At 38.6% G+C, this 25,782-nt stretch overlaps 1 protein-coding gene across 13 annotated transcripts in view; it reads left to right on the top strand.

Moving 5' to 3' along the window:
• The window catches only part of LOC140735401 (paired box protein Pax-8-like), a 62,749-nt gene extending 43,027 nt beyond the window's left edge, over positions 1–19,722 (top strand). For 12 of the 13 annotated variants that reach the window (XM_073060475.1, XM_073060428.1, XM_073060465.1 and 9 more), the window contains 5 exons: positions 7,357–7,529; positions 8,238–8,361; positions 12,979–13,080; positions 17,582–17,668; positions 18,392–19,722. In XM_073060475.1, the coding sequence (XP_072916576.1) occupies positions 7,357–7,529; positions 8,238–8,361; positions 12,979–13,080; positions 17,582–17,668; positions 18,392–18,513 (608 nt within the window). In that variant the 3' untranslated portion in view covers positions 18,514–19,722. Of the gene's footprint in view, positions 1–7,356; positions 7,530–8,237; positions 8,362–12,978; positions 13,081–17,581; positions 17,669–18,372 lie in introns of all 13 variants that reach the window. The other variant, XM_073060484.1, reaches the window with a different exon arrangement.
• Positions 19,723–25,782: the final 6,060 nt, after the last annotated feature.

The raw sequence follows: 25,782 nt of genomic DNA, 5'->3' as shown, positions 1-25,782 counted from the left end.
TGACCTACCAGCTCATAACCAGCAGGAGCTTTCCATCCTCACAATACTTTCATGAGGTCTGATATTATTGTTGAGGACTCTTACGGCCTATTTATCAAATGCATACCAATGTGAGGCATCTTTAATACATCTGTGAAGCTGGTGGGCCAGGGTATTACAAGGGATGTAATGGAGGAGTCTGGCACATTGTCTTTAAAGCATAGTTCTGTGAATGGATGCATCAGACTGTTGCTTGATTAGTCCCACTACCTTACTGAGACAACATTCTCTAGGATGCTTGTCACAAGGATTCTGCAAAGTCAGTAATGTCCCAGACCGTGGCTGAAAGTGATGCTGGATGTTTTGTTTGGTTTTATTCTGCTTTAACATGCCGCTGCATGATATAACCAAGAGGCTCACTAGAGAACTTCATAGGATAGTTAAGAATTTTTTTCCGGAGTTGAACAAATCTAAATTGTATATACAACTGGATTGAAGGTGAATGCTTGTACATATTTGTGTGCTGAGCTCCAAATCATCATCAAGTGCAAACAAAGGTCCCTTACTGACCTGTCCCTGCCATATAGGGATGCCTTCTAATAATAAAGATGCATGCAAAAGTCTGGAAAAAAGTGGATCACATCCCGTATTTCAAGAATCATCTCAGCATCAATAGGCATGGATGATGAGACTTTCCATCATTTTAATGCACAACATTCGACTGGCTAAGGAAAAGGGTCTTTGAAGATCAAGACCTCAAACCAACACAAAACTCATAGTCTACAGGGCAGCAGTAATGCCCATACTTCAGATACCTGGACTATCTAAAGCAGGCATCTCAAGACAATGGAGAAATTGTTAATGATTCCTCCACAAATTTCTCCAAATTCACTGGAAGGATAAACAAGCCAACATCGGAGCCCTTTTCCAGGCCAATATTCCAGGACATACATCCTGGTTACACTCAGTCAACCCTGTAGGGCAGGTGATATGATTTGTATACATGACACCAAACTCCCAAGATAAACCCTATTCCAAGCTCCACTGTGGGAAGAGATTACAATATAGAAAGAAGAAAAGATTCAAGGATGTTCTTCAAGTGTTCTCAAATAATTGCAACATCCACACTTTTGGGAATCTCTATCCTACAGCTGCTCAAAGTGGACATGAAGCATTTAGCATGGTATCAAGAGCCTCAATGGCATGCCAACTTCAATAGCAAAAGGAGTGTACTGGCTTACAAACTAGACGAATAACTACTCTATCAGGGACCTCCTGAACCACTTGTGGAAGAATCAGTGATTTGCAGATTGACCTCATCAGTCACCTCTAAACCCACAAAATTAGAGTGGAAACAAGTCATCCTTGATCCTAAGGACTGTCTAAGAAGACAGGACTATGGATCTGGAGTCACTGCTTACCCAAGCCAGGTAAGGAGAGCAAATTCCTCCCATGCCCCTCTCCAAAGAAATTAGTGAACCAAATGGCTTTTGACCATGCTGGCAATTTCATGATCCTTTTTACTGAAACTAGTATTTTTTTCAAAGAGCATAGCAATTTATGATACTGAAGGTCATTTGGCATTTGAATCAGTGCTGGTCAACAAAGAGCCACCAAGCCTATTTTCACCTTTTCCAACTATGTGTGTAGCTCTGTTAGTTGCAGCTTTTCAGGGATTTCTTGCGTTACCTGCTTTCCAGGTAGTGAAATCCACAAGCAGGGTTAAAATTATTTTCCTTATTTTTCACATAATTACTTTAAATCAATGCTCCTTGGTTTTTGACCCCCAAGAAAAGAGGTAGGTCCTTCCTATTTACTTAGGACCCTCACAATTTGATACACTTTAGCTAAAATTAACCTCCAGTCCCAAATGGAATAATCTTAGCCTATCCAATATTTTATTATATGTAACATTTTCCAATTCTGAAATGCAGTAGCAAGAACTGTAAGCAATACTCAAGCTGCGGCCTAATGAATATTGTACTCATTTCATGCCTGGCTTTATATTCTATATTTTGGCTAATAAAGGAAATCATCCAATTTGCCTTTTTAAATTACCCTGTCTGCCTGTTCAGTTATTTTTAATTACTTGTGGATGTACACTCCAAGGTAACTCTACTCTTCTGCACCTCTACTCCATTTATTTGGAGTACAGTGAGCAGTTTTGAGCCTCTTATCTGAGAAAGGAGTTGTTGGCATTGGAGATGGTCCAGAGGAGGTTCAGAAGAATGATCCCGGAAATGAAAGGGCTAATGCATAAGGAGCATTTGATGGCTCAGGGCCTGTACCCCCTGGAATTTTGAAGAATGAGGGGGATTTCATTGAAGCCTCATATTAACAGGCCTAAGTAGAATGGATGTGGAGAGGATGTTTCCAATAGTGTGGGGGTGGGGATCTAGGACTGGGGGCACAGCCTCAGAGTACAAGGATGTCCTTTTAGAACAGATGAGGAGGAATTTCTTTAGCCAGAGGTTAGTGAATCTGTGGAATTCATTGCCAAGGAAAGCTGTGGAGTCCAAGTCACTGGGGATAGTTAAAGCAGAGGTTGATAGGTTCTTGATTAGCAAGGATGTCAAAGGTTACAGGGAGAAGACAGGAAAATGGGGTTCAGGTGGAAAATAAATTAGCCATGATGAAATGGTGGAGCAGACTTGATTTGCCACAACACGTAATTCTACTCCATTGTCTTACTGTATGTTCCTTTATCTTGTTGCATCTTTCCAAATGCATTAACTGACACTATATTTTCTCCTAAAATCAAAAGCTTTCCTTTTCCTTGTTAACAACACTGCAACTTTCACCTTATTTAAGTCTAGATTAAATACTCTACCAACTAATGGCAGTTTTGAACTTATTTTGTTAATGTGTGTCCCTGGATATTTGCCCTCTGTGCGACTATTCTGAAAAGCTTAAGCATATAGACATTAAGAAAAAGGATGTGCTGGAGCTTTTGGAAAGCATCAAGTTGGATAAGGCACCGGGACTGGATGAGATAAACCCCAGGCTACTATGTGAGGCGAGGGAGGAGAATGATGAGTCTCTGGAAATGACCTTTGCATCATCAATAGAGACAGGAGAGGTTCTGGAGGACTGGAGGGTTGCAGATATTGTTCCCTTATTTGAGAAAGGGAGTAGAGATAGCCCAGGAAATTATAGACCAGTGAGTCTTATTTCAGTGGTTGGTAAGTTGATGGAGAAGATCCTGAGAGGCAGGATTTATGAACATTTGGAGAGGGATAATATGATTAGGAATAGTCAGCATAGCTCTGTCTGATTAATTTTTTTGAGGATGTGATTAAACGCATTAATGAAGGTAGAGCAGTAGATGTAGTGTATATGGATTTCAGCAAGGCATTTGATGAGGTACCCCATGCAAGGCTTATTGAGAAAGTAAGGAGGCATGGGACCCAAGGGGACCTTGCTTTGTGGATCCAGAATCGGCTTGCCCACAGAAAGCAAAGAGCGGTTGTAGATGGGTCATATTCTGCATAGAGATCATTGACCAGTGGTGTACCTCAGGAACCTGATTTGGGACCCCTTCTCTTGGTGATTTTTATAAATTACCTGGATGAGGAAGTGGAGAGATGGGTTAGTAAATTTGCTGAGGTTGGTGGTGTTGTGCATAGTGTGGAGGGCTGTCAGAAGTTACAGTGGGACATTGATAGGATGCAAAACTGGATTGAGAAGTGGCAGATGGAGTTTAACCCAGAGAAGTGTGAGGTGGTTCATTTTGGTAGGTCAAATATGATGGCATAATATAGTATTAATGGTAAGAATCTTGGCAGTGTGGAGGATCAGAGGGATCTTGAGGTCCGTGTCCATAGGACACTCAAAGCTACTGCGCAGGTTGACTGTGTGGTTAAGAAGGCATATTGGTGCATTGGCTTTCATCAACTGTGGGATTGAGTTAATGAGCCGAGAGGTAAAGTTACAGCTATATTGGACCCTGGTCAGACTCCACTTGGAGTACTGTGTTCAGTTCTAGTCACCTCACTACAGGAAGGATGTGGAAAATATAGAAAGGGTGCAGAGGAGACTTACAAGGATGTTGCCTGGATTGGGGAGTATGCCTTATGAGAATAGATTGAGTGAAGTTGGCCTTTTCTTCTTGGAGAGACGAAGGATGAGAGGTGACCTGATAGAGGTGTATAAGATGATGAGAGGCATTGATCATGTGGATAGTCAGAGGCTTTTTCCCAGGGCTGAAATGGCTAACACCAGTGCACAGTTTTAAGGTGTTTGGAAGTCGGTACAGAGGAGATGTCAGGAGTAAGCTTTTTTTCGCAGAGTGGTGAGTGCATGGAATGGGCTGCCAGTGACGGTGGTGGAGGCGGATACAATAGGGTCTTTTTTTTTAACACTACAGCACAGTACATGCCCTTCAGCCCTCCATGTTGTGCCGACCCATATAATCCTTAAAAAAAAGTACTAAACCCACACTACCCCATAACCCTCCATTTTTCTTTCATCTATGTGCCTGTCCAAGAGGCTCTTAAATACCCCTAATGTTTTAGCCTCCATCACCATCCCTGGCAAGTCATTCCAGGCACTCACAACCCTCTGTGTAAAAAAACTTACCCCTGATGTCTCCCCTAAACTTCCCTCCCTTAATTTTGTACATATGCCCTCTGGTGTTTGCTATTGGTGCCCTGGGAAACAGGTACTGACTATTCACCCTATCTATACCTCTCATAATCTTGTAGACCTCTATCAAGTCCCCTTCTACACTCCAAAGAGAAAAGTCCCAGCTCTGCTAACCTTGCTTCATATGACTTGTTCTCCAAACCAGGCAACATTCTGGTAAATCTCCTCTGCACCCTCTCCATAGCTTCCACATCCTTCCTATAATGAGGTGACCAGAATTGAACACAATACTCTAAGTGCGGTCTCACCAGAGATTTGTAGAGTTGCAACATGACCTCTCTACTCTTGAACTCAATCCCCCTGTTAATGAAGCCTAGCATCCCATAGGCCTTCTTAACTACCCCATCAACCTGTGCAGCGACCTTGAGGGATGTATGGATTTGAACCCCAAGGACCATTAATCCTGTACTCAGTCTTCTGGTTTATCCTTCCAAAATGCATCACCTCACACTTGTCCGGATTGAACTCTATCTGCCAATTTTCTGTCCAACTCTGCAACCTGTCTATATCCTTTTGTAAACTTCGACAACCTACAGCTCCATCCACAACTCCTCCAATCTTCGTGTCATCCACAAACTTACTCACCCATCCTTCCGCCTCCACATCCAGGTCATTTATAAAAATCACAAATAGCAGGAATCCCAGGACAGATCCCTGCAGCACTCCACTAGTCACCAACCTCCAGGCAGAATACTTTCCTTCCACAACTACCCTCTGCTTTCTTCCTTTAAGCCAATTTTTTATCCAAAAGACTCTTAAGAGACTCTTTGAAAGGTACACGGAGCTTAGAAAAATAGAGGGCTATGGGTAACCCTAGGTAATTTCTAAAGTCAGTACATGTTCGGCACAGCATGTATCGTGTTGTTGGTTTTCTATGTTTCTATTCTATGCAGTAAACCCCAGTACACTAACCCTCCTAAAAATACTGCTAGCTTGCAGTAATCTTTGGGTTCTCCACACCCCCTTGCCCGAAATAATTGATAGCCGGTGAGGTCAGCTGTAATACTTATGTGACCAGCCTTCCCAAAATCAGCTTAGTTAGCTTTCTGTAGCATCGATAATTGCATTTAACAACTGACCTAATGGGGCTATAATTAGGATGTCATTAGAAGAATGGAGCACAAAGCAATCACATTAGACAAATAAAGAACAGAGATGGTTTGTCTTCATTTTTTAGACAAGGTGGTGATGATTCATGGGGAATTAGCAGACTAATAATTATGCTGTGCACCTATTGTCTTTATGAAACATGCTTGACCATCTTAAAATGCTGAGTTGGTGCTCCTGACTCTGTACCTGAGGAAGGACAGACTGGTTTTGGAGTCAGTGCAGCGTAGATGTAAAGTCATTTCCAGAGGGTTGCTCAATGAGAAACAATTGAGGAAGCTGGGCACATACTTAGTGGTGTTTCAGAATGGGAAGATGGTGCTGGAGATATATGGCCATGTTTTGCAGGTAGCTTAAAAAACGACAAGATACTTTACTAGATATACTTCTGAATTATGATCATTGCCTGTAATTTCCCAATATTGTCCCCCACATGGGGCAGTGGGAGTTTCTAAGGGGCAATAGATATAAACGGTTGGTGGGGGGGGAGGGGGGGAAGTGCTCGGTAGCAAGAGGGGCAGCTGAGGGATCACAGGCCTAATTTAAGAAATGAATTACTTATAAGTATTTGAACCCCAGTGCCTCATAATTGATTACAATAATCATGCTCAACTCTTATTAACCCTTTGTTCTCTTAGACTTTGTTTGAAGCATGTTATAGTTGTTGAAAAGCTAAGTGACACTCCTGTATATGGCATATCATGAGAAATCTGGACGGAAGAAATTGTGTTATTTCTGGGCCTAGAATGCACATTATTGTCATTAACTACTGTAGTACAGTGTAGGCTAGCCGATTCCCATACTATAATCACACAGTTGAGCAGGTTGTCGAGTAATTTTTTCCAAAGAGAAGGACATTCCACTCACAAACATTCAAACCTCACACAGAACTGCAGACTAATACAGAAGGCGATTTAATCAGCGTTTGCTCTCAAATACCCATGCTGGTTCTATGAATCTTTTTACTCTTTATTCTTTAATAACTTAACTAATTTTAAAAAATGGTATTGTTGAACTTGTTTCCCAATCTTTTCAGATGGTACATTCCACATCCAATTAACTCAATGTGGAAAATGTAAATAATAATTGCTTGTGCAACATCCTTTTGAATGTTATTTGAAATCCATATACACTGCATCTGGGGCTGTTTTACAGGGAACTGGCAAGAATTATCTCAGACCTTTAAGAAGAATTTCTTAAAGCTCAGAGGTAATGGTTTGAAGCAATGAATTAAGAGCATACATGTTAAACATATAGACATAATATTAAGGTGATTTAAGGAGTGTTAAAATTTCAAGTCAAGTTTATGGTCATGTGGTAAGGTAGAGGTACAATGAAAAACCAGCTTGCAGAGGCATCATAGGCACTTAGATTCAGACAACATACAAAACTTAAATTATACAAAGAGTGAAGAGAGAAAAAAACTGCAAAACAAGACAATAGACACAAGAGGTTACAGTATATCAGGCGAATAACAGCACAGAAGCATGTATAATTCATGTCAATACAGACCACAGAGATGACAGATTTTAGTATTAATGTGAATCAAATTGAAAATTGGATCACTGGACTTTATATATTATTGTTTAGGCACAATAAATGCACATTATTTACTTTCATTTGCAGGCGAGGAAGATATTTGTGTGATCAGTGCTGACTCCCAGAGTAGTAGTGGGGGCCCTCGAAAACAACTCCGGACCGAGGCTTTTGCCCAACATCTTGAAGCCCTGGATTGTGCCTTTGAACGGCAGCATTATGCAGAGGTCTTTGCAGCTGCCAGTCACACCAAGGGAGAGCAGGTGAGTGAAGAACAGCCAGCACTCTTGGCACTGTGTTTGAAGTGCTGGTTAACTACTGAAATTCAAAATATACCATTGTGCAGAAATTTATTACACCAGGATACATGTCCTATGCAAACTCAGTTAAACTAGCTGCTCACCATTCCGCTCACTTGATATGTGTGTTTTTGAGACAGCAGTTATCAGAATAAATTGGTGAAGTATATTTTTTCAGATTAAAGGTCATCTGTTCTTCTTCCTCATGGAGCACTGTTCCAAATTATTCAGCTAAATAGTTGCAATAAAGGTTCTGAGATCTCAGTATATACAGACATCAGAAAGAACTGGGGAAAGTGAGTAATCTTGTCTAAAGCTAGAACAGGATATGATTGAGATGGAAAGTTGGGTAGAATTTTGGCAGTGAAAATTTAACCTTGACAAGTGTGATAAATAGTGTACCAAGCAGCACTTACAGCTGAATGTGGCTGTAATTGCTTTAAACTGTCTTTGGCACATGAAGCAATTATTGAGGATCAGAGTTTTCTTGAAGCCTGTGATTAGTAAATTTTTGAGAGGCATTTATACAGATACAGATGCATCGAAGAATATGGAGTTAATGCAGGCAAGTGCAATTATTATAGATGATGATTGGCATAGATGTGGTGAGCTGTAGGGCCTATTTCTATGTTGTAAAACATAAGCTGCAATCTTGTGCTACTCATATTCCAGACTCCTCTGTATCCACTTTCAACCTTAAGTAATGGAATGGATGAAGGGAAGCCAAGTTTGTCCTCTTCCGCCACCCCAATAGGCAGGAATATCTCTGGATCACAGGGATACTCAGTAGTGACAGGTGAGTATGTTTGTAGAGGGCTCAATGTTATGTTCAAACAATTAAATGGGAAAATATGGAAATGAATGTATGGCAGAGAACTAAACACTAAGTGCCTTATAAATTGCAATATACTGTATACTATATACCCTACATAGTATATATGGTCTTCATTTTAGATTCCCTTCAAACCTTCTTTGCACAGAGATTAAAGAATAGCTTATTTGTCACATGTACATTGAAACATACTGTACAGTGAAATGAACTGTTTGCATCAAAATCCAACACAGTCCAAAGATATGCTGGGGGCATCTCGCAAGTGTTGCCATGCTTCTGGCATCAATATAGCATGCTCACAACTTACTATCCATAACCAGTATGTCTTTGGAATGTGGAAGGAAACCAGAGCACCCAAAGAAACCCACACAGTCATGGGGAGAATGTATAAACTCCTTACAGACACTATGGGAATTGAACCCCGATCGCTGGCACTGTAATAGTGTTACACTAACTGCTATGCTACTGTGTTGCCCAGAAGGCAGAGGATGGCAGATTGGTTGGTGCAATGCCAGGGGTGGTAAGTAAATTGATGGGAGCGTAGTGGAGGAAAATTTAACTGTGTTTAAAGTATATGAATGGGATTGAGTATTAAATCCAAACAAAAATTGCATTTAGATTCAGCAGAAGAACAAAAGACTTTAGATGTTGGCCCATTTGAAAAATAAAAAAATAAGTTTTCTGTATGTCATATTACATTATGGAATTCTTCATTTTACTGTCATATTACATTATGGAATTCTTCATTTTACTGATTTAGCTGTGACAGATTCTAAGTAAATATGTGGGGCCAAGAAAGGTGAGAAGGAAGAGCACCTGCCAATGTACCATAACATTCAGCATTGGCAATATTCTAGAGAAGTTACCCACTAGGCACCATACTTCACTCAGAAGCATGCTGGAATGTGTACCTAGAAATTCTAATTCATCCTAAAATTTTTGATAAAATGGCAATGATGAAGTGAGATAACATTTGTTATGGTCTACCCAGTTGGAAATTAGATGCTGGGAGGGGGGTAAAAATTGGTACTAACATTCTGGTAGTATGCTGGAGGAATGGTTAAGAGACAATACAACACAGTGGTGGTGGTACAGGGAAAAGTGCTCTCAGAGTATGACACAAGGGAGAGGGTGGCAGATAGGGGATGGTGGCTGGGTTGCTACAGTGACAGGAGTAGTAAGTGATGTGAGGAGAAAGTAGTGGAGGGAGACTTAACAGTGTATTAAGAGATTAGGAAAGGACCTTACATATCTTGCAAGAATTCCAGACTTCAAAATCATAATATGGTTTAGAATTGATATTGTAAGAATCATCATTATACTGAAGGAAATTGTGGTCCAAGTTTCCTATACTATCCCTACATGAAGTAAGGATATAAGAGCTTAGAGTAGACCATTCAATCCCTTAAGATTGTTCAGAAAGTTCAAGTCAAATCTACTACCTCAAATAGCATTTCTTGCACTAATCCCATATGCTTTAATATCCAGAAATCCATTGGCCTCTGTTTAAAAAGCTGAGCATCAGGTAACAGAATTCCACAGATTCCTAAGCTTTTAGTAAGAAACTTCTCTTCATTTCAGCCATACATGGTGAGATCTCATCATCCCTGCCACAAGAATCATGCCAGGCCATATGTATGGCCTGAGTAGATTCTTTGAGGGATACAAAACAACCTGGAAATGGTCATTATCATGCCTCATACCCGGAAAGACTGATTTTCAATTCCACAATCCTGCAATGAATAGTAATATGCCATTGAATCACCAGGCATGTGTGGTGAACTACATATACCTGTCTGGACACGCCCCCCCTGCTGACTGCTCCTGTGGCTCCTCCCACAGACCCCGATATAAAGGCGATTGGAGCCACAGACCCTTCCTCAGTCTCCAGGATGTTGTGTGATGGTCACTTGCTGCTTGTGCTTTCTTCCAGCCAATAAAAGCCTACCTTAACCCACGTCTCAGAGTTATTGATGGTGCATCAGCATGAATTTAAAATTCATTAAATTATTACTTGAAAATTAAAAAACCTGCAAATTGATGGGATTAATTGAGACACATCGGGACCTGTACATTTTAGCCAATTAGCCAAAATTTCATGGAGATAGTTAAAAAGATATAAAAAAGACAAACTAATGTTTAACTGAGTAACAAGTTATGTATTTAAATAACTGATGGCCCTCTTAACTGGAATCCATTGTTTGGGAAATCTAACACAAAAATAGAAAATGCTGGAACATTTAGCATCCATGGAAAGAGATCCAAAGTTAACATTTTAGGTCAAAGACCTTTTGCTTAAACAGATAAAGAGTTTTTGACCTGAAATTCTAACTATTAAACTAATACATGTTGTTAGTATTTGAAACCACCCCTTGTCCTGTGCTGATATATGCATTGCATTACCATTATACAGTACTTTACTTCTTGATCACAAAACATAGTAGTCACTGCTGTTACAGTATTCTGAACCCATCATTAAAAAGTTTTGATAAGTGGCTGGCACTCAAAAATCTTGCAAATCCTGAAAATTGTATATATTATTAAAGACATATAAGAACATAAGAGATAGAAGCAGGAACAGGCCATTTGGTCACTTGCCTAAAAATTGTAAGGTGTCTGTTTAGGCACATTAAGTAGATGCAGCAGGCTAACACTGAGTTCTGCACTGGAAAACATAGTAGTAGATAAGTCTTAAGGGAACTGGTCATGGTGATGTGCCATGGTAGTGCAGTGGCTTGTATAACGCTTTACTGCACCTGCATTCAGGGTTCGATTTCCACTGTTGTCTGTAAGGAGTTGGTACTTTCTCCCTGTGAATGCGAGGGTTACCTCTAGGCATTCCAGTTTCCTGCCACGTTCCAAAGATATATCGGTTAGTAAACTGTGGGCATGCTATGTTAACGTGGAAGAATGGCAATACTTGCTGGCTGCCTCCAGCATATCCTTGGACTGTATTGGTTGTTGACACAAACAATCCATTTCACTGTATGCTTCAATATACATATGACAAATAGAGCTCATCTTTAATCTGGATGGTGCAGAGTTTGGGACCTAGTCACAAGGTGGGACAATAGGGATATCATTGAGGGTAGAGACCTAGGAGGAGAACAATGGTGGAGCAGAAATTGAATCATGCACAAAGAGATGCTACATGATCTAATTTTTTACCAGTTATTTCTTTCGCCTCTGATACCTGTGTATGGAAGCATGTACACATAAGCAAGCCACTGAATTTTGTTCCACAATATTTCAGCCAGTCCAGCACATGTTCAAGAATGTACTGGAATATCCAGTCCCCATAGTCTGAAATTCCCCAGCAACATTATTCCTCATTTAATATATACAAACCAATGAATTACACCATACTGAAATATTAATTTGCTGGAATTGAATAACAAATTCCATAGTATTTTTTGTAATTTTTTTTTTGTTCTCTAGCTCCATGAATGTTTGTTGGACTGGAGATTGAACCCAGTTATTTTTGTTGCTTTACTGTCTTTAAGTAGTTTTTTTCCTCTGTTGTCAGTTCTGTATTGACAGACCACCATGGGTATATTTCTAATACAGCCATTAACGGGTAACAACATAATAACACCCACTAATCTATACAGGCTGAAATCTGTGGGATTTGTGTTTTATTTACAAATGCCATTTCTGTGGTTGGCCAGTAGCCCCATTTCAATACCTTATCTCATGAACCATCTACATATGTTTAAGCTCCATTTTCAAGTAAGGTGCAATGATTAGTTTCAACTCTTCTTTCTGCCATTCCAAATTCATTTCAATATCAGATTCAGATTTATTTATCACATGCACATGAAAACATACAGTGAAATGCATTGTTTGTGTTAACAACAAACACAATCTAAAGATGCGCTGGGGACAGCCCACAAGGGTTGCCACACATTCAGGCACCGACATAGTATGTCCACAATGCTCCAAATATCCAAAGTATACTGCTTTTGATTTGGAAATTGAACAAGTAATATCTCCTTTTGCAAGTAGCCAATAAATTGTAGAAAATTATGCTTGTGACAATAAAGGGATGCTGTAACTGATTTCCACAGATTTTGTATAACTTCAAGTCCTTGATTATAACTTAGCTTTTCCTCTGAAGATACTGAGTTTTCAGGTGTATGATTTCATGAGCTCCAGCAGTTCCTGGGTCTGAGGTCTGTATCCCGGTCTATATTTAATTAACTGGTGCAGCTACAGTAACGGTAATCCACAATGATTAGCTTCAGTGTTAAGGTCTTGAAAGGAAATCTTAATGAATATTTCTGCTGATCACAATAGAACAGCCATCTGTTGGCATCTTCAAATATACAGAAATTGGATAAAATAGATAAAATGGCTCAAACATTGGATAATTTGCATTTGATGCCTAGCAAGGGGTAATCATGGACAAGGTCCTCCTAAGTGTGGCTGGGACCAATGGAATACTACACAGTACTCTCAGGAGACAAAAGTGGGTTGAAGAGCAAATTTAATAAAGAAGTACTTTATTTGAATCTGTATCTCAGTTGAGTTGAAGAGATGACACCAATGGACCATAACTTTACAAATTATAATGTCTTCTAGGGCGTGAAATTATGAGCTCAACGCTGCCAGGGTACCCCCCTCACATTCCTGCAAATAGTCAAGCCAGTTACACATCATCTGCCATCGCTGGAATGGTGACTGGTAAGCACTCTTATTTGGCTCATCGCCAGTTATTATCAGAACATACACATGGTGTTAGGTATTACTTTCAGTGGCCCAAGACCTGGATCTTACACCCAGGTAAATGACTGCACGGAGAGATGCCTGCAGCAGGGCCAAAGAAGAAATGATCATGCATCAATACAGTACATTACATTTCACAACCAATATGTTTCTTATGATCTCTGCACTAGGGTCCTCATAATTTTATATGCTGCAATTAATTCTCTCATTTTCCATTATTCCAAAGAAAACAACCTCAAACCATTCAGTCATTCCAAGTAGCTAAAATATTCCAGTCTTGGCAACATCCTTGAAATCCCCTCCTGACACTCTGCTACACAATCACAACTTTCCTGTAAAGCAGTGACCAGAAATGAACAGAGATTATGAAATGTAGTGTGTTGTATTGATAGCCTTTATGCTCTTTCGTAACTTTTAATTTCTCAACTTGTCTGCTTCTATAGTTGTCTATTCCTCTAATAAAACCACAGAAAATCTAAGGCACAGAAGGAGGCATTAAAGCCACTGTGTCTGTGCTTAATACAGAACAGCTACCCTTGCTGAGCAAGTCCACATAGCCTTGTAGGCCACAGCTCTTCAAGTACACATCCAAGGACAGTTTAAATGTGATGTGAGTTTTTGCCTCTACCACTCTTTAAGGAAGTGAGTTACAGAATACCCACCCTCTCATCCTCATTCATCAGGTAAAAACACATTCCTCTTTATTAATATAAAGAGCTTGATATTAATAGCTCTTTCAGTTACTTAAGGTCAATGCCCACCACCCTGGCCAGGCTCTTTTCTCACTACTACCACTGGGAAGGAGGTACAGGAACCTTAGGTTCTAAACCATCAAGTTCATGAACAGTTATTGCCCTTCAGTTAACAAGCTCCTGAATCAGCGGTGGACAACTTCACTCACCACACCACTGAATTTATCTCTGAACACAACCTATGAACTCACTTTCAAGGACTCTATAATGCATGTCCTCAGTATTATTTTTTGTCCAAATATTTATGTATTTTCTATCTGTATGTCTATTTATTTATTTGACCATCTATCCAATCATTTATTTATCTATCTTTTATCTAACTACGTGCTTGTTTATTTATTTATTTATTGCATTTGTACAGTTTGTCTTTTGCATATTGTGTTTGCTTGTCAATATTTGTGTATAGTTTTTCATTGATTCGATTGTATTTCTTTGTCTACTGTGAATGCCTGCAAGAAAACAAATCTCAAGGTAGTATATAGTGACACATATGTACTTTGATACTAAATTTATGTTGAACTTCAGAACTTTTTAAGGTTTTGGTCCCAAGGTAAGGAGTATAGTCTTTATCTATTTAAGTCCCTCATCATTTTATACCTTTCATTTAAATCACTCTTTATTCTCCTTTGTTTCAAATAAAATAACCCTAGTCTCTCAAATATTTTATTATAATTAAAATTTTCCTGTTCTGCTAACATCCTTGTAAATTCCCTCTGTGCTTCTCCAGTGCAGTAACAGCTTTCCAGTTATACAGATATCAGAACCTTTTATAATGCTCAAAATTTAGCCTACCTAGTGTAAATAGGAATGAAACAAAAGTATAAGAAATGTTGAGTTCCAGTAAAGCTTCCCTGCTCCTATACTGTATGCTTTATCTAATAAAGGAAAGCATCTTATTCCAATTTTTCACCACCTTATCACACTAACCTGTTCCAACAAACTCTATATTCATAAAGACAGGTACTAAAATGGCATGAATTGACCTGACGCTAGTGTACCTTAGCTAGGGAGATATCCCAGCTCTGCTTCAGAGTCTATGGGGGTTTGGCATTGGATGAAACAGCTGGCTAATTGGATACTTCCTTGTGAAATGCCAGTTTTGAGGTTGAGGCTCATTTTGGCAGTCATATCGGGAATGTATACTTGGCTATCTGAGTTACTGCCATGTTTCTGTCAGCTTGAACCAATCTGGCCATTCTCCTTTGACATTTCTCATTAACAAGGCCACTTTGCCCGCAGAAAGGCCACTAACTCAATTTTTGTTTTCCACGCCATTCTCTGTAAACTCTAGAGACTGTTGTGCGTGGAAGTCCCAGATTAGCAGTTTCTGAGATATTGAAACCATCTTGTCTGACATCAACAATTACTCTACCGTCAAAGTTGTTTAGATCACATTCCTTCCCCATTCTGATGCTTGGTTTGAATAACAACTAAACCTCTTTAACATTTCTGCACTTTGTTTTGAATTGAGTTGCTGCCACATGATTGGCTGATCAGGGCAGGAATGGGGTACTGATTGTGTATGATCAGCCATGATCACAGTGAATGGCGATGCTGGCTAGAAGGGCCGAATGGCCTACTCCTGCACCTACTGTCTATTGTCTATTGATTAGATATTTGCATTGAAGAGCAGGTATATCATGATGTCAAAAGATTGTGAAAGGTCAAAATAAAAATACTCTTTCTGACTAAGAATCATGGAGTTCTAGACTCAATTCAGTACAGAAACAATCCCTTTGGCCAACCAACTCCAAGCTGACCATTTATATTGAAATATATGTCTGTAAGTCTGTCTCTGCTGGAAGCTGTAGGTCAAAGGAGGCCTGTCCTGATGTCGCAAGGCTGGATATGCATGGGTGGGGGGGAGGAACAGAGCTTCTTTTGCTATTGCTTTGTTGCTAATTGTGTTCTGTTTCGTTGTGGTCAGTGTTGTTCTACTGAACGTGTAGAACACTTGTCCCAGCACATCGTCAGGTGTGTTGGCTGTTAATACAAATGATGCATTTCACTGCATGTTTCAATACGTACGTGATAAATCAACCTGAATCTTGAATCAAGACTTTGAATCTTGAATTCAATCCTATTTTTATTCTGCCCATTTTATTATACCAACCCACACATCTATGGGGTGTGAAAGGGAACCAGAGTACCTGTGGGAGAAACACACACAACCAAGGGAGAACATGCGAACACCACATAGTCAGCAGCCTAGGTCAGGACTGAACTCTGGTTTTCACAGCTACATCACTGCAACCCCCAGCACTTGATAATTACACTAAAACATAAAATCCAATACACTTGGTTGACATATTTTTCCTACAGTAATGTGCAAAAGTCTTGGGCACGTGTAAAAAAATCTGTAAAGCAAAGATGCTTTCAAAAATAATGAAAAATTTTTAAATATCAAAATATTTACTATAAAGAGCAGTAAACAGTAAAAAAAACCCAATCAAATCAATATTTGGTGTGACCACCCTTTGTCTTTAAAACTACATCAATTCTTTTCAGTACACTGTTGTGTAGTTTTATAAGAATATCAGCTTTAGGTAATACCAGACAGCCTCAATGATGTTGAGATCAGGCCTCCGTGGAGACTATAGCATTTGAAACCATTTTAAAATACCTACAACACACACAAAATGCTGGTGGAACACAGCAGGCCAGGCAGCATCTATAAGGAGAAGCACCGTCGACGTTTCGAGCCGAGACTTCAGACTTTTGTACAGTACTGTAGATATGTACAAAATCTATTCAGAAGCAGATGTGTTTGTATCATCAAATGAATAAAATAATATGAGATAATGAGCCAAAGCTTGGCCCAAAATGTCAACCATTTATTCTTCTCCAGATACGCTGCTTGACTATCTGAATTCCTCCAGCATTTTGTGTGTGTTGCTCAAGATTTCCAGCATCTCTTGTGTGAATGAGATAATAGGTTGTCCTAAAACTGCTCAGTTTTCCTAAGTAGGAGTACAACAACTCTGTTCATCTAGTTGAAAAAAAAAGGAAAACAAATATAAAACTTTCTTGCTGATTATTTTCTAGTTTCTTGCATAGCCAGAATATCAGCAATTCTTGGCTTCAATAAAGATCATAGCTAAGATCTAATTTTCCTAAACAGTAGAAAATCTTGAAGTTCACAAACTTTTAACATAAATAATACAAGATGGCTGATACTCTGAGAATTAATGATTTTGGGGTTAAACTGCGACTATTTTTACAAAAATTACATTTTGTTTGTAAAAGTAGCTGTGAAGAACTTAGAGTTTTAGACTTGAACAGATTTACAGAAATTCTGTTAAAATTTATGCAAAAGAAAGTTTGCCCACATGCCCAGCAATAATTGTCATTAATTGGAAGTTCCACTCCATAACAGGCAGTTAATGATTGAACAGGCCTTTTGCTGACCTGTTGACTTTTGTTTTGATGCAATTAAGTATTTTTGCAATGAGACAAGATGAAACATGCATGTATGGGGCAGAAGATGTTCTCCTTGTTCCTTCTGACCTAGATTGTTGATGCGTTACTTTGGTAACACAAAATGCTTCTCTCAGCCATGAAATTCGATGGTTGCTTTGAACATCAGAAAGAGACAAAAACACCCCCAGGCTGGGCTCTTCTATTAGTCACTAATTAATCAAAACTGAACATTTTATGCACAATGCTTGTGATAATTAAAAGAATTTTATTTATTATTCTGACTCCAGGAAATGAATATTCAGGAGGCCCTTACACTCACTCCCATTATACATCCTATAATGATGCCTGGCGTTTTACCAACTCTGGATTAATAAGTAAGCATCACTGGAATTTACCTGTTAAATTTTGACTTCTTTTTAACTAGTAATCTGTCTATGTTGCATTTATTGTCACCCTGTCGTCTCTTGATTTTCTGACTTTACTTTTGCTTTTTTACTTCCAAAAGAATTTCTTTTTGTGATTTTGTACACTGACTTTATATAGACTGACATAATTGTTATAGCATTCTGAAAATCAAATGAAATAATGATATACTGTATATTGACATGGCTGTATCGACCAGGATAGTAATATAAGTCTTATGAGTAAAGTTTTTGTACTTGAGGAAATAGGAGGACAAAGGTAACCTGAATAGTCTACTACCTACTGGATTATACCAGTGGGTACATACAAGATCTGACTTTATCAACATAGCCTGTCATCAACAGCAAAATGGTTACTTTAGTGAGCACTTGAGAAGCACTGAAACCTTTGGAAATACGCTGTAATGTAGAAAACTGGAGGGAATGAAATAGCTATTTATATATAAAAACAGTAATGCTGATAGAAAGTGCCCTGTGAGTACAAGCTTTTCAAACCATTTGAGGGGTGCTGAGCTTTTCAGTTTTCAATAATATTTAACCATAAAAAGGCTACTTAAAAGAGCTTCAGCAGTGCCATGTGATCTGAGTCATGACATTTTGTTAATGCATTGTTATGTTCTTCCAACCGTCTTTTCTTCTTGTCCGTTAACTTTCAGGTTCCCCTTATTATTATAGTTCCACTCCAAGGACCAGCGCACCTCCCGCTGCTGCGGCTGCCTATGACCACCTCTAGTTTCCACAGCAACCAGGGAATTGTGCAGAGAGATGCCCTGGGGAATCATGTGCTGTCAGTCTAATTGATTTGAACACAAAGCAATGTGAAAAACTCTATTTATGAATGAAATTTGAACGATGGGCAATCATTTCATCACTGGATGTTTTCGAAACACGCCAGAAAGGATCCCAAAATAAGTTCAGCAGTGAATTGCCTTCATATTCTGGATTTACAGTTAACTCACAGAACTAAAAGCCATAGACCATGGCTAGATAGAAATTGCTTCTGAGAACAGTAAGGGAAACAAATGCACTATTAGTATTGTAAATTATACATGGATTTTGCAAAGTCCACTCAAATGGGCCACAGACATTGTGTATACAAGGCTCTAATAGGCTCATTATGTGACTTTAATTATGAGTGTGATGAGTTGGAGAAACAATAATGCATTGGGAGATCTTACTCCGGTGAAACAGGGAGCTACATTTAATAGTAACTGAGTGTTACAGTGGATGGCTTCTACAGACAAAAGAAAAGAACTTTCAAAATTACACAAAGCTTTACAAAGAGAAAGGCTGGCAACTTTCATTACTGACTGATCAAGAAATTCATTGTACCAGCATCATTATTGACCCTGCAACTCAACAGAAGACCATGACAAGAAAATAAGAATTCAATGTCTCTTTACATAATGTCTTCACAGAGTCAAGGCAAATTCTCAGCACTTCCAACACTGTTTAAGACATGAAAGTAAAAATATGAATAGTTTAGAGACTGGTAACAACATAAAGGTTTTAAATTTCACCTTGAAGATTCAACTTGTATTTGAACCTCCCATTCTGCTCACAGTTGATCTTTCAAAAAGCACCAAAATAGCAGGATTAATAAAATAGAAATCAATAACTGCATTGCAATTAATTTACCTTTGTGTGCCATGTTCAAGATAAACCTGTTTAATTCTTTAATGTTGAAATGGCCTGATATTCAGCTTATGTGAATTACATGCCAGAATTACATTTTTATTAAGCATACTAGTTTTAGACACATGAGGAAGTGTGCAATACATAACTCAGCTACCACAGACGTATGTCTTCAAGGACCAAAAACAACCTATGTCCAATGCCAGTTTTACAACCCATTCACTTTCGAACGACATGATTAAGCTGCACAGGCCTGGAATTTTTCATTTGCTATGTATGTATGTAAACTATGAAACTATCAAAAGAAAAATATTTTAATTCAGTGTAGCATGAACTCAAATCTTGGAAATAAAATTTGTTGACAGTAGAAATTATCTGAGAACTTATTTTGTTGTATTCTTGTTCCCTATATGAGTGCATATGACTTTTATCAAGAAAAGATTGAACTGTGTGCTTCTTATATGAACTGGGGTTGGGAAGGTGGGAGGAAAGCACAATTAACATTTCATGTTCATTGTCAAGTACCAGCTAATGCAAGGGTTAGAAATGCACCAAAAATCACCTTTTCCAACATTTTTGTCTCTGTTTATTTTAACAGTTTGATTTCTAGCCTTGGAACACAAAATGAATCCAGATTGTTTCCAAGAAATGTTAAGAATTGAGCTCAGATAGAATTGAAAAATCCCCACAAAACTCAAGAGGTATTTCATGTATTTGATTTTATAAGTACCAAACAATGTAAATATTGGCTGTACCACCTTCTCTTTTCCTTAAAAAATGAACCCTGTTAAATATATTTAGTAATAAGATACCGCCTTATCATTCTTGTCCATTAAACCCATCTTCAGCAAGATGGTTAAACACTTCTAGAAACAGATTAAGAATATGACTCGTTTAACATGCATTTCTGCAGTATGTTTAGTGGAGCAATAGGAATTTGAAAATGTTAATACTATAATATCTTGTTTCAAACTACTTTGCAAACCTTGTTAACTCAGTAAAACTAATACTTAAACACCTAGTGTGAAAAATTGTATAAAAGAAGAAAAATGCCATCACACTAGTTTCAGTTTTTATCTTTACTGAATGCATCTGTGAGGTTAACACTGGAAATTTTAGCAGAAATATTCAGCAGATCAGGCAGAATGTTCTGATGATTAAACTGTAAACACAAATAATTCTACAGATGCTAGAAATCTAGAGCAACAGACACAAAATGCTGGAGAGACTCAGCAGGTCAGACATCATCTATGGAGAGGGAGAAACTGTGCTAGTTTTAGATTGTGAAGTTCATGAGGGATGTTTTCTTTCCACACATGCTGCCTGTGAAATATTTCTAGTGCTTTCTGCAATTAGATTATAATACAAAGATAGCTACTCAAATGACAGCATTGGCAGTAGTACAAAACATATAGTAAATTATTCCCTATTATGAACCCTTTCTGAATTTCTATTACATTTACCTTAATGCAAAGGAAAGCGATGAGAATTATGAATGATCAATGATCAATCACAGTAGAGTTTGGCTGCAACTACCAGTTTCTAGCCAGACTATTAATAATTAGCCTTGGAGAGCTTAAGGCAATTTCTTCCACCATTTTAAGATATCCCTTGCCAAGAATTTCAATGCAAAGATATTTAGTGTGTCACTTCATAATCTTTCTTGATGCTAATGTACCTTTATGCACTTTTATTTTTACATCTATATGGTGCAGTTCATCCCATTAAATTTTCCTCAAACTTATTAGAGAACCTTTCCATGAGGTCTTTGATCCCAGTCCTGTTGAAGTGCAAGACTTTCTTTTTGAATGGATGTTTCCTGTCCGAGTTACCCAGGTTACACATCGATTCTCCTTAAATGTTTATCTTTATTCTTGCTGGCAGGTGATACTAGGGATAATCTAGACATGAATGTTTTTAAGATTCTGCATATTTTTGGACATTTTTTCCCTAGTTCCAGAAAATCTGACAGTAGGGCCTCTATGCCTGCCTTCTCTATGTTACTGGTACCAACATATGCAACTTCTGCTTCAGTCCTCTTCCCCTGCAGAATATTCTACACCCTCTCAGTAAAGTCTTTCATATAGCACCAAAGAGATTAGATACTACATGGGACTCACAATCTCAGTAACAAAATCCTATGCTTGTCCTATGCTATGGAATATCATGTAACAACTGTATTTTGATGCTTTGTTTTTCCCCTAATCCAAATCCAGAAGGATAAAACCCCTCAGATGAACTCATAGACCAGAAGACTGTGGTCCTGTAAGGGGTTATCAGTTACATGAGATTTCAACAATGAGTAACCATTTGAGAGCAGTACGTCTCCAGAAGACATTCTCTTTATCTAGTGCAATATTGTGATAAAAGTCATCCTATGTAGCAATGTTTAAATCTATATTGTATAATAGTTTTTGTCCAGTTGGAGCAACATAATATATGTTTGGTAAGATGCTTGACTGAAAATAAGTAAAATTTTAACTGTTTCCCTAGACAGCATGGACTTCAAAAGGGAAAATCTTCCTAACCAATTGAAGAGGTAACAGAAAAAGTAGACAATGGTAATTTAACAGATATATTTTATTTTGACTTTCCTATAACAGATTAATACAGATCAAATAATGTGGAGTTAGGAGACGCGTACCAGAAGTGCTATTGACAAGCTCAGTAACTTCTGGATAATAAACAGAGTGTGGGCATAAAGAACAGCTAGTCACAGTTGTAAAGTGACAGTATTCCACAAAGGTGCTGGAAGTACTGCTGTTAACAATTTATATTTTTGATTTAGATGTTACAATTAAGAAAATTTCTAAAGTTGTGAAAGTTTCAAATGCATGAATGATAGGTGGAGGAAGGAATAAGGGTGAAAGATTAATCTAACCTGGTAAGGGTGAAAGATTAATTTAACCTGAGGAAAACTGCAACAAATTACAGGATATTGATTATCTTGAAGAATGGACAAATATTTGCCAAATAAAGTTCAACATAGATAATTGCTTAGTGGTATGGTCGGGTTGGATGGATATGGAGAGTATTTATTAGTTGCAAGTTGCAGTGAGGTAGAAGATGTTATGATCGCAGTCCCCTCCTTCCTGAGACTCGCAAGATCACTATTAATTCGGGTCTTGGACCCAGGAAATGAGAGAGAATCCTCAAGGTTTTGGAATGTGTCCTGGCCCCTCAGCAAGACAAAGCCACGGATAACGGCCATTGTCTCTTGGAGACACCTTTGTGGATTGGGGACTGGGGCTACGTGCAAGCCCTCAGGGCAACGTGGGCTGGGTGACTGAGAGAGATTGCATCATCTCAACCTGATTGACATCTGAGACCCCGTGAGTCCAGATAAAAGAGGGGCTGTAGAGACGGCCCCTCAGACACACCAGAAGAGACGCTAGCGATCCCGTATAGCGGCCAGCCATTTGAAGGAAGCCACGTGTGTTCGGTTCCCGTGCCTGGGAGCCGGTGGCTGATACCACAGAGACGATTTTCTTGAACTAACAACGGGGAACCAACTCCCCCGTCACATCGGATCGGCCTCATCAAAAGACCCGGGCAAGTTTCTCTTCTCACAAATCTCTCTCTCTCCAACAAGTGAAAACCCAGCGGTCCCCAAAGACTAAAGCTTGCATGAACTGAGAGACTTTTATATTTCCATCGGACAATATTTTATCCCCTAGACAAATGATAGAGCCATTTCTTATTGATGATTATTACTATACCCGCACTTTAGATTGAGTACTGACGACGTATATTATCTGAATGTTTGTATTAACCTTACTTTTGTGCCCCTTTATAAATAAAGACTTTTAAAAATAGTACCATCAGACTTCAGCGGACCTCTCTATCTTTGCTGGTAAGTGACCCAGTTACGGGGTACGTAACAAAGAACAAAGGCATCTTGGAATCCAAGTATATTAATCATTAGAAGTTGTCCCACAGGTTGGCAAAACTGTAATAAAAAAGTAAAGCAAGCACTGGGTTTCATTTGCAGAGGGATAGATCTGAAAAGTAGGCAACATGCTAATCATCTATAAAACCACATGTAGACCATACAGCATAAATCCTGGTCATCATATTATAAATAAAATTAGAGGCACACTGAAAAAAATGTTAAGATTTACATGGATGACAGAATTGCAAGGGTATATGTGTCAGGAAAGGCTGAACATAATGAATGCCTTTTCTCTTCAAAAAAAGGCCAGCCGAATCAAGATATTTAAAAATATTAAGGATAAATACTGACAGCCTTCACAAAGGAAGGAGCAGATCTAGAAGTCATTAATATAAAATAGTCACCAAGAAATCCAATTAGTAATTCAGAAGAACAACCCAAAAAGGGGTGAGGATATGGAACTTACTTCCACAGGGAATGATTGAGGTAAATGGTATAGCTGTATTTAAAAGGAGACTGAAAATGTACATGAAGGCCAAAAATGAGATTTAAACTAAAAGATTTAGATGAAGAGCAAGAAGAGGTTCCTAAAAGATTTACTCTGTCATGCATAGTTTAGTTGAATGGTTTGTTTCTGTGCTGTTATCCCATTAAATTCTTGTGTGACATGTCCAACTGAATCTGGAAATGAGTGGCACAGCATCATAAGAACATGATAACACACAAAATAGGAGCAGGAGTAGGCCATCTGGCTCGTCGAGCCTGCTCTGCCATTCAATAACATCATGGCTGATCTGACTATGGACTCAACTCCAGCTGCCTGCCTCTTCTCTTACCATGCAAAAATCTAACTGCATCTTATTTATATTTAATAAGGTGGTCTCTACTGCTTCCCAGGACAGAAGGTTCCACAGATTCACTACTCTCTCAGAAAACAGTATCTCCTCAAGTCCATCCTAAATTTATTCCCCTGAATCTTGAGGCTGTGTCCCCTAGTTATATTCTCACTTACTAATGGAAACAACTTTCTTGCCTCTTTCTTATCTATCCCCTTCCTAATTTAATATGTTTCTGCAAGATCCCTCTCATTCTTTTGAATTCCAGCAAATATAGTCCAAGTTAAATCATATGCTAACCACATTATCTCCAGAATCAATCTTGTGAACCTCCTCAGCACTACCTCCAAAGCCAGTATATCTTGCCTCAAGAAAGAAGAACAGTACTCCAGGTGTGGCCTAACCAGTACCCTGTACAATTGCAGTATCTTCCCTGCTCTTAAATTCAGTTCTCTCTAGCAATGAAGGCCAATGTCTATTATCCCTTTCTTTTTTGCTTGCTTAGTGGTTCTTTGCTGCTTTTCAAAGTTTTCCCAATCTTTCAATTTCCCACAAATCTTGGCGACTTTGTATGCATGAGATTTTAGTATGATGCCTTCTTTTATTTTCTTAGTTATTCTTCTGTTCCTCAACAGTACCACCATATATAGTGCCTATAAAAGTATTCACCACCCCCCCCCCACTGGAAATTTTCATGTTTTATTGTTTTACAACATTGAATCACAAAGGATTTAATTTGTCTTTTTTGACACTGATTAACAGAAAAAAACTCTTTGTGTCAAAGTGAAGAAAGATCTCTACTAAGTGATCTAAATTAATTACAAATATAAAACATAAAATAATTGATTGCATAAGTATTTAATCCTTTTAACATAACACACCAAATCATCACTGGAGCAGCCAATTGATTTTAGAAGTCACATAATTAGGTAAAGTGTCCTAGCTATATATAAACCTATGTGCAGTCAAGGTGTTTCAATTGATTGTAGTAAAAATACACCTGTATCTGGAAGGTCCAATTGCTGAATAGTCAGCATCCAGGCAAAAACTACACCATGAACACTCCAAGCAGCTCCATGAAAAGGTCATTGAAAAGCACAAGTCAGGAGATGGATACAAGAAAATTTCCAGTCACTGAATATCCCTTGGAGTACAGACGTCAATCATTAAGAAAAGGAAAGAATATGACACAGCTGTAAATCTGTTTAGAGCAGGCCATCCTCAAAAACTGCAAGAAGAGGACTAGTAAGCGAGGCCACTAAGAGACCAATGACAACTCTGGAGGAGTTACAAGCTTTACAGTCTGTGATGGGAGAGACTGCACATTCAACAACTATTGCCCGGGTGCTTCACCAGTTACAACTGTATGTGAGAGTGGCAAAGAAAAAGCCACTGTTAAGAAAAGCTCACATGAAAGAAGGTTCTATAGTCTGATGAAACCAAAACTGAGCTTTTTGGCCATCAGACTAAATGCTACGTTTGGCATAAGCCAAACATGGCACATCATCAAAAACACATCATCCCTACCACAAAGCATGGTGGTGGCTACATCATGCTGTGGGGACGCTTCACTACAGCAGATCCTGAAAGGTTTATGAATGTAGAGGGTAAAATGAATGCAGCAAAATACAGGGAAATCCTGGAGGAAAATCTGATGCAGTCTGCAAGAGAACTGCAACTTGGGAGAAAATTTGTTTTCCAGC

The sequence above is a fragment of the Hemitrygon akajei genome, chromosome 1 (genome assembly GCF_048418815.1).
Source record: "Hemitrygon akajei chromosome 1, sHemAka1.3, whole genome shotgun sequence".
Classification (NCBI taxonomy): Eukaryota; Metazoa; Chordata; class Chondrichthyes; order Myliobatiformes; family Dasyatidae; genus Hemitrygon; species Hemitrygon akajei.
The sequence above is the reverse complement of the archived record's forward strand: the minus strand, read 5'-3'. Positions and strand labels throughout refer to the sequence as shown.